Raw genomic sequence first — 10,559 nt, 5'->3', positions numbered from 1 at the left:
AACCAAAAAGTCACTTTGGTGTTAATGTTCCCCAACAGGAACATTGCAATAAAAACCTAAAACTATGACCTTTCCCTTTCTCCTGCCCTAAGCAAGATACAACATTTTGACTTGAGTTGGACTAATAGTACTTAGTGGACTTTGAATAACTTATGTTGATTGCCCAAAATATAACACATAATGGAGCAAATTTCCGAAGCTTGCTAGTTACAAATAAAATACATTGTAGGTACATAAAGATACAAGAAATTGGGGATACACTGGCACAGTAATGGCACTGTTGCATATTACAGAATTGGCAGCACGCTACATTAATTTTAGACCATTGAAGCCTTTTCACGAGATTGCTTCATAACACAAAGTAATTGTTTGTTTTCAAAAGCTTCTACCGTACATCATAAAAGGCTAAAACAGCCTATAAATATAGATATAAAATATTACAATCGCTATTATCCCCCCAAGCTTTTGAAGTGCTTTCATCACAAAAGTACCGTCTGTAATGCGTGTGCGGCTTTATCATTAAGAGCAACATTTATCTAGTTTTGGGTTCTTTTTTTTTAAAGCAGGTTTGTTAAACTTTCTTTTAATAAAGCCTTCCTGAAGATTTTTAATTTTAAAGCCACAAAATAAAAGCAGTGTAAAAAAATTATAAAGTGTGACAAACTTGTAGCTTTTCTTTTACCCTTTCATCCTTTTTAATTGGTAGCTGTAGCATTAGTTGCACTAATTAAATTTTCTAGCTACACAGAAAGGTGGTGAATATATATAAAGGGAACTTGTTAGGTAGAAAAATGGGAGCTGCTATTCTACTCAGTTTATAAAGAGGAACTTAAGTCTATTCTTTTGTTACTTCAGAGAAGGGAAGTGTTGGAACAACTGTCAGGTTTGATTTTTGCTTTTCTCACATTTCCCCTTACCCTCGGTTCACTCTGTGCGGGGTGGTTGTGGGTGCAGGAATCGCATCTTTTCCTGTACCTGCGACCACTCTCAGCTGAATTGGGCTCCCCTTACAAGACGCACTTTGCTGCCATTTACTCTGAATGTCACCCCCCCATACATCTCAGCCTGCAGCACAATTGCGGGAATCTCACGGAAACCGCATGGTGAAAAAGACCATGCGGTTTTCCTTCAGCCATGATTTCGAAAAGGAGCATGCACATTTTTTTTGTGCATAAGCACGGGCACAGCAGCCTTTTCACATGAATGAACTGCTGTGCCTGAGCAAACGAGGGGGCCTCATGGCCCACGATAGTATGAACCGAGGATTAAAGTGTATCATACCTCTGAAGGACACCTTTCAATATAAAGTAGGCAATGAACACACCATTGCCACACCCCCAAAGAAGTAATATGTCAAAAATGATTGTTTAAACCTACAGGTACTTCTTTTACCAATGCTTTTTCCTTTGTACTGGGTTTTCAATATAAGGTCTTTTTCAGACAGGCGGCTGGGGGGTAGCAAAAATGGGCAGCTGAGCCATGGTTTTACTGCACTTTGGCCGCCTATCAGAACTGTAAAGTAACACAGCTGAAGCATTTTTAACTTTGGGTGCAGAGATTGACAAGCAGCACTACTTGCCAAACTTACCCATTGATGTCAATCGGGATGTGTGCGTTTCAAGCAATCGTGGTGGGATAGTTCAGCATTACAGGGTTAAATTGGATGGAGGGGAAGCGATATAACACCTCCTCACCACCTGTAAAACGCCCTTTGAAAAGGCTATATGAACGTAGTGTGCTTTTCAGAGAACACCACGGTCCACAGAAAATGTGAAAGAGCCCAATATGCAAAAATGAAGGGTTTGTTTATACCTGCACCACTCTTTGAAGAGCAATCCATGGTGGAACGCTTTTCATAGAGCAGTGCAAGTGTACAGTAGCTGACAGGCACTCAGGTGGTGATGATGCCACCTCCTGAATGCTTTTTTTATTTGACAGCGGACAGGGTTTTTGAATAAGAATACTATGCCACACCCGTGAACCTAGTGTTTAGCTCATGGTCGTGGTGCGGCCCCATTCAGTTGGCGTGTTCAGTGGAGTTACAGCCCACCATATGCGACATTTGGAATAATTGCGGCCATGGCAAGTGTGAAACCCTGTACTGCTGCCCTTGCGGCTTAAGAGGGGCAGATTGGGGATGGTAGAACCATGGCTCAACTACTGACTTTTATTGCCCCCGACTGTAAGTGTAAACTAAGCCTTAGAGGTTGGATGAAACTATTAGTGTAGTATAACACTTTATCTAGTTAAATTGTAAATATTTCTCGAAGCCTATACATCAGACCAAAGTAAGGGTCAATTGAGGAGGATGGAGGGACAGAGGGATTTTATTCCAAATGAGTGACAGTTGGAAACTGTGGTGTAGGCAGGGGTGTATTTACCACAAGGCAAAAAAGGCATTTGCCTAGGGCGGCATTTTTTAGGGGAGCAGCAGCATTTTTCAGCGCCATTCCCCGAAAGAAGGAAAGGCAGAAGGGACACACGCAACATGGAGACCAGGTGGGATCTGAGAGAGGCTGCGGACTGCTTGATGGTGTATGCAGAGCCTGACTCTTGTTCCCGGGGATGTCCAGAGGTGAGTGTCTTATCTCTTCCTGGGGTGGGAGGGGTTGCCAGTGTATGAGGGGCGGTGGTAGTGGAAGGCTCTCTCGGGTGGGGATGGGTTTTCGTTGGTCAACGTCAGGCTCTCTTCGTGGTGGAGGGGGGTGTTGGTCGGTGTCAGCTTCTCACCGTGAGGAACTGACCAACAGGTGTACCATCATGTGCTACTCGTGACGCCTTACGTCACGAGTAGCACGTGACTTCATCAGGGTCCTGATGAAGTCCAGTGCTACTCGTGACATAACGCATTGGTACGCCTGTTGGTCAGTTCCGGGACGCGGTTACGTCATTTCCGGCGCACGCGCCATATTGGTACTCCATGAAGCCACATGTTATGAGGACAGCCAGCATTTTTGTGCTTACGATACCTGCAAACATGTGAGTGGGCATTTTATTAATTATTATCAATAAAGTGACAATATTACACTATGGAGTGTATCTATTTGTGTCTCTGAGTGGAACCTAAGGGGACGTGAGGTATTGCCAGGACGGTGGAGTGCAGGAGAAGGTCTGGTTGTAGCCCTGGCTTAACATCTATTATGGTCCAACTAGGAAGGTGGTCCCTGGGAGATCGTTTGGTGGTTACTACAAGGTTTGCTGGCCCTTGTGGTCACTTCAAGGAGGTGAGGGGTCACTCAGACCACTTTGGGATTCATGGCACTTATGGCACCTTCACGTCTATGAAGAGTTTTTTTCACTTGTGTGCAAAGTGGACTGATTTATCACATTTTAACACATACTGAGAGTGCTACACTTGCACTAATGAATGTCATCTCTACTTTGTTCATTGATGTGGATTGATGTGCACTGTGTGATTCACCTGCTCCTTTTATTTTATTTTAAGTGTCACCTATAAGGTTATGACATATCTTCTCTGGTCATAAGGAGCACTTCATTTGACATATGCATATTTATTTGTCTCTATTTTATTAGCTGTAGTTTATTAGCTTTATGAGTATTAGCGCTACACCATTTATATTCATTTGTTCATGTAATTTCTTTGGTACAGTAGTGGGTGTTAGCAGCTTTTACTGTATGTCTTATATCAATCTAAGTGCAGGAGTTTTCTATATATTTTTCTGCTTTAAGGACTGCTCCCTTGCTCCCCATTAAGGATTGGCACCTTTGGGGGGGGGGGGGAGCAGGTACCTGTCAAATTCAGGTAGGTGATCGGAAGCGGAAAGTGTCCTCTCTCCCTCCCTCCCTGTAGTCTTTTGGGACATGTGACAGGTCCCAGAAGACTACAGGACCATTCATGAAGTGCAGCACTACTTGTGCATGTGCAGTGGGTACCCGGCTGTAAAGCCGCAAGCTATCACAGCCGGGTACCCACTGAAGATGTTGGCCTCCTGGAATACAGGACGGCCAGTGAAACGGGCTGCGAGGGACGCACCGCGGGACAGGTAAGTGTCTGTTTTTGAAAAGTCAGCTGCTACAGTTTTTGTAGTTTTTGTAGCTGCTGACTTTTATTTTTTGACAGGTGAGTGGAACTCCGCTTTAAGGATTGGCACCTTTGGGGAGGGGGGGGGAGCGGGTACCTGAATTTGACAGGTACCCACTCCCACGTCCGCTGCGATCGCCTAGGCGATTGGAAGTGGAAGTCGTCCTCCCCCCCTCACCGTAGTCTTCTGGGATGCATGACAGGTCCCAGAAGACTACAGGACCATTCACAAAGCGCAGCACTACTCGGGCATGTGCAGTGAGCACCCGGCTGTGAAGCCACAAGCTGTCACAGCCGGGTGCCCACACAAAAGATGCTGGCATCAGGGAGAGAAGACGGCCGGTGAAACCAGCTGTGGTGAGGACCCCCCTTGACTGAAGGACAGGTAAGTGGCTGTATTTTAAAAGTCAGCAGCTACAGTTTTTGTAGCTGATGACTTTTATTTTTTTTTTTTTCAGCTGAAACTCCACTTTAAGCTAGCTATACATGGATTGAAATGTGTTTGTTTCAGCAGAGACCAGCCAAATTGTGATGCATGTGTGGCCACAATGGTTGAATAAAAGTTGACCTACCGATTGACATCTGTTCCACTGCCCTGTTGGTGTATTTCCACTCAATTAGCACCGCAGGCAATTGACTGCAGTGCAGATCTGTATATTCTGATGACGGGAGAATCTCCTCAGAGCTGATTCACACATGTGCGGTGCGGATTGAAGCTGAGGTTTCACTGCTAATTGATACAGTAGCTGGTCAGCAGCTCATGTCAGGTTAACATCAGGTTCAGGACAGAATTAGCTGGATTATCTTGTTCACACATATGCAGTTTAGAAATGGTTTCCATAGAAGTCAATAGCCTGTAATCCGCACCTCAACTGGACCGCACTGCTCAGAAATCAGACAGGACTCTATTTCAATTCGCACTGAATCCGCACCGCCAGTGCATTGGGCATATGTGAACAGGTACCATAGGAAGCAATGCTTTTTCACATGTCATGCGGATATTTATGTAAACGCAGTTTATGTACAGTGAAGGAAATAAGTTTTTGATCCCCTGCTGATTTTGAATGTTTGCCCACTCACAAAGAAATGATCGGTCTAAAAATTGAATGGTAGGTGTATTGTAACACTGAGAGACAGAATAGCAACACAAAATTCAAAAGAAATGCATGTCTAACAAATGATGCACTGATTTGCATGTTCATGAGGGAAATAAGTATTTGATCCCCTTCACAAAACATGACTTAGTACTTGGTGGCAAATCCCTTGTTGGCAATCACAGAGGTCAGACGTTTCCTGTAGTTGGCCACCAGGTTTGCACACATCTCAGGAGGGATTTTGGCCAACTCCTCTTGGCAGATCCTCTCCTAGTCATTAAGGTTTGGTGGCTGGCGTTTGGCAACTCAAACTTTCAGTTCCCTCCACAGATTTTCAATCAGATTAAGGTCTGGAGACTGGCTAGTCCACACCAGGACCTTAATGTGCTTCTTCTTGAGCCACTCCTTTGTTGCCTTGGCTGTGTGTTTTGGGTCATTGTCATGCTGGAACACCTATTCATGAACCAGGACTCACTGTCATAATACAATGACACAGCAGGGAGGATTCCCCATCTACTTTGAATTGTGCAAGGGGAAATCTGGTCAGGTTTTCTCATCCAACCAGATAGCTGAACGAAAAAAACTGACCTAAGTATGGCCAGCTTTAGCTGAACCTCTGTGAGCTACAGTACATTGTTCCCAGCTTTCTTTGTGAACTGCAGAACCCCATACTGCCTGTTTGGTTGATTTCTTTTCCGTCCTGGAAGTCGAAGAGGAAGTGGAGGAGCCTAAAGCCCCGTACACATGATGAGAATATTGGATGCATGATCGTCTGTTTTTTTTTTGCATGCTAGTCTCATATCAGAAGTGAAGAGGTTACTAAAGTTACGAAAATTCTTGTACGACAGAAAGAAAATTTGGAAGTGATGTAATGTATTTGTATTGTATTTTCACCTAAAAATTGTGCTGAGTAAATGACAATCGTATGATCTGGTATCGTATGAGAAAAATGTTCATGCTTGTCCCTTTAAATAATTTTGGATGAATGCTGTGTACTAATGATCAGATTATTATACGATCACTTCGAAAGCGGTACTTTTTCATACGATTTTTGAGCGACCATGGAATTTGAGTGATTGGGCAATATTTTGAAAAACGAACAAATTTCTAATCAATGATGGGAGAATCATGCTAGAAATATAATCGTAAAAGAAACAAGCATGAGCTGTGACCTGGAAAGAAAAGAAAATTCTTGGCCATGAAAATTCTTTTCTGTAGCAACATGTAAACTTGAAGGCTTGATTGGTCAAATTTCGAAAATCAATGGTGGCACCATCGGATTACAAAACACACAAAATTTCCGATTTTCTAAAGAAGATTTGTTTGGATTTCGACCCATGTATGGCCTGCATTAGGCTTCGGTTGGAAGGCGATGGTTTAGGCAGCACACAGGGTGTGGCAGGGACCATAGAGAAATAAAACCCCTGTGGTCTCAGAAAATGTGGTCACACACACAACAGAATAAAAAAGCCATAAGAATAATGGACCATCTACATAGGAAAAAAATATAGATTTTATAGCAAGCCGTGGCTGCTTGTTATGATGTTTTAATATTATTACTCTTTAAAATGAACCAGATATAAACCTTGTGCCAACATTATACTGATATGTATACAGATAATATTTGGGTAATAAGCTATATTCATACACATATCTAGTAAAATTCCTTTTCTCGCAAAAAAATTTATAATTTTAAACATTGCACATTGAATCACTCTTTCTTCAATTTACAGAGAATCTGATTTACTAAAGTGAGAAGTGAAGTGCACTTCAGACATCCAGTCATTTGTAGGGCCGTATGTAGACACCATGGGGAATTTACTAAAATTGGAGCGAGCAAAATCTAATGCAGCTGTGCAGAGTAACCAATCAGCTTCCTGGCTTGAGGCTCAGTTCACACTAGTGCGACTCCAAAGTTCCAGCACGACTTTGATGCAACTTTACACTCTTCGGCACTTAAGTCGCATCAAAGCAGTGCAGAAGACTTTTTTTAAGTTTCTGCGACTATAAGCCACATAGATCTGAACATTTGACATTGAAATTAATGGCTTGCGACTTGTCATGCAACTTTATGTGTCCAACAAGTCGCACAAGTATGAACGGAGCCTTACCCCTTGTTCACATATATGTGGCCGTGCGGGCCGCGTTTTGCGCGGGCACAAGAGCCCATTCATTTGAATGGACTCCTGTGCCCTGTGACACGCAGGGAAGAAGTCCCTGCACTTCTTCTGAAAACTCAGACATCACAGGAACCTTGGTTCACAGTACGGTTGTGTTTTCCAGTGCCATTAGAACTAATGGCACCCGCCCGCGGGTCCGCATTCCTCTGTGCGGGTGGTGTGGCTGCACGGATTTTCGTGTGGATCCGCAGCTGCACCACCCACACATATGTCAAAGCTTAATTGAATAAGCTGAAGCAAGAAGCTGATTGGCTACCATGCACAGCTGCACCAGATTATGAGTGATCCAGTTTTAGTAAATCTCCCCCATGCCTCCTGAGCACTCAAGAATGATGATTCTTTGTTTTACAAACTCCATCCCTTGTTTCATGCTATTAATATGACTATAATCTATTTCTAGGAAGAGCTTTTGTAGGCAGCATGGGGCCATGCTTCATACAATGGACTATATTCAAGCTACCAAACAAGAGAAAGGAGACATGTTTTTCATGTTAGCAACCTATAAAGAGTCTTGTGATTCCTTTTAATATAATATATGTACCCCCTTTTCCCCTACGGTTGCTGTATTTATTCCTGTAGGCCCATAGGTGTACAAAAGATGGAAACAAAATTAGAAAATGTTAAAACAATTTGTACATTTTGAGTCTAAAGCTGACCATACACAGAGTGGATGTCTGCTGGTTCCTGATGAATCAGGCCAAATTCAAGCTATGGGTGGCCCTGTTGACTTCCTCCTTCTTGACATCCTTTAATCTGAAAATCTGAAGGGACCAGGAGGAAAATTGTTGGTCAAACAGTGGATGCATCCATTCAGATGCAACTGTTGTTCAGGTATTCTGAGGGTGCCAGCTGTCAGAATACAAAACCCGGGAGGGGACCCTCTTCCGTCTTTGCTGTTTAGTGCGGTTGGGGGCTAAAAGAGAGAAATCTTACAGTGCATAATACTGTAACTGTACTGCAATAGGCACTGACCCTTGTGTCATTATGATATGATGCTGCCACTGTTCAACTGACATTTTTTCAATCAAAAGATATGCTAACCACTGAACCACTGTGTTTCAGCCCTCAGTTTTTTAATTGACAAATGGTGGGCGACAAGGGGCTGATAGTGTATGGCCATCTTAGTTTCTCTTTTCTGCCTTCTTTTTGTCTGTTAAATATACAATTGAATTTGTTTTGTTGTAGCTGTTTGATAAATGCCAAAAAATACATGCGGATCTTGCCAGGAATTTTGAGAACTGATAACTGCTGCCTTTACTAACTTATATTAATAATAATAATAATAACAATGATGATAGTAATAATGATAATTGTTGCATTTTCTCATTGTTATCAGTTATTATTGTTCAGAGGTATCTTTAAAATGATTGTAAAGGTTTTTGTTTTCTTTTAAAATAGCAAACATGCTATACTTGCCTGCTCTGTGCAATGGTTTTTCACAGAGTATCCCTGATTCTCTACTCCTGGGGTCTCCTGGTGGCGCTCCGGGCTCCTTCTGCCTTGCAAGTGCCCAAATAGCAGGCCAATTGGGTGTACTCATGCGAGCTTGATCCTGAGCTGCCCTGTGTGCATCTATTGACACACACAGTGCAACTCGCCCCAGCTCCCTCCTCTCAGGATTTGATTGACAGCAGCAGGAGCCAATGGTTCTCACTGCTCTAACTGAATCCAGTGAAGAGGGAGAGGAAGAGAGCAGCACCACATGTAGAGAATGCATTAAAGTAAAATAAAAACCTTTAGCCTTTACAACCACTTTAAGGAACTGCAGAATCATGCCGCTCTATGTTATAGAGACGTAAATAGGGAGCAGAGTACAGTATGCTGAGTATTGCCATCTGAAGACTGGAAGTGTATTAGTGGCAGCACCAGGTAAAAAAAAAACTGGTAAAAATACTGGCACCAGGTAAACATGAAGGAAAATGAATACTGGCACCTTATCTAAGGACTGTTGAGTTGCAACATTATAATTTTTTGTTTTTGTGTTTATATACGCTCATAGTGCACTTCACACTTTAGTAAACAGACTGACTGAAAGTGCTCAGACAGAAAACACACATCTAAAATAATTGTTCAATAGTCATCATCCGAATCAAGCTCTTTAACAAAGGAAGACTCGACGGCTACGGCAAAGTTTGCCACCAAGGACATGAATTCTTTGAAGTCAACTTGACCAGGGTGTCTCGTGTCCATGTTTTGAAGGATTTCTTTGAATTGACTGTTGCCTTCTAAACACTTTAGAAGAAAAAGAATACAATGGTAAGATAACAGGAAATAAAGCATTCAGACAGAAACACTACAAAACAGTGTCATTCCATTAGCTTCTGAAAATCACAAGATTGTATGAACGGAATTAAAAGTCTTTTGTAACATGGACCAGTTCACATGTGTATATTTCAAGTGCTGTTTAGAAATCATGTCTCCTACTGATGGGAACTCAAGGTTTAATGGCACCCAAGGCAAATATGCTAAAGTGTGCAGCCCCCAACCTTCTCTGAGCTGGGACAAGAGGAGCTTATAGTAGCTGGTTTGGTGCAGGGCGCAGAAATGATAGCTGATGTCCACCAGTCGAAGAGTTGCCACATTTTAGTCCATGGAAAAGCAAGCAGGAAGAGGGTAGATGTTGCAATGTGAAGATCAACTTGATTTAGTCATAATTTAGAGCCATTGTCAGGAATGGACTTGCCAATAATGGTGGGACTCACCTGCCTTGTGGGCTGCAGTACCAGGGCTGGCCAGCGGGTGCTCTCAGCAATCAGAGACTCACCCCTGCAATCAGCAAAACACCTGAAGCTGATTGCAGGGGTTGTATTTAAGGAATGGCCAGACTCACAGTCAGGGCCTTGGTGTGTGTTTTTCCATGGGCCCCTGTACCTTGTACCCTGTATTCCTGTTCCTGTCTGACTTGTTGCCGACCCTGCCTGATCCTGACCTCTGTTGACTTCTCCTGCTTGATCCTGGCTTGTGACCCTGACCATTCTCTGCCCGACCCTCTGTACCACGCTGCCCGTGAGTTACTGAACCCAGCTTGTGACCCCGACCACTCTCCCGCCTGTTCCTGGTACTCCGTTTGCTACTGACCCGGCCTGCCTGACTACTCTTTGTATTGTATGTATTGTTATTGGTGGGTGGTTTGGTTTGGTTTATTTGCACTGTGTTTATGTTTAGTTTTGCACTGCGTTTTGTATTGTTAGTCTTAATAAATTATATTGTTTATACCATATCTGAAGCCTGCGTTTCCCTGTG

General features: G+C 43.0%; 1 protein-coding gene across 1 annotated transcript in view; it reads right to left on the bottom strand.

Annotated features, from left to right (window-relative positions):
• Positions 1 to 6,631: 6,631 nt before the first annotated feature.
• LOC149463014 (protein S100-A11-like) overlaps positions 6,632 to 10,559 on the bottom strand; it is a 42,125-nt gene continuing 38,197 nt past the window's right edge. Inside the window, exon 4 of the mRNA XM_089675989.1 lies at positions 6,632 to 9,548. Coding sequence (XP_089532115.1) covers positions 9,387 to 9,548 — 162 coding nt within the window. The 3' untranslated portion in view covers positions 6,632 to 9,386. The remainder of the gene's footprint in view (positions 9,549 to 10,559) is intronic.

Source organism: Staurois parvus, unplaced genomic scaffold (assembly GCF_062004578.1).
Source record: "Staurois parvus isolate SC_StPar_1 unplaced genomic scaffold, SC_StPar_1.0 ptg000162l, whole genome shotgun sequence".
In the NCBI taxonomy this organism is placed as follows: Eukaryota; Metazoa; Chordata; class Amphibia; order Anura; family Ranidae; genus Staurois; species Staurois parvus.
The sequence above is the reverse complement of the archived record's forward strand: the minus strand, read 5'-3'. Positions and strand labels throughout refer to the sequence as shown.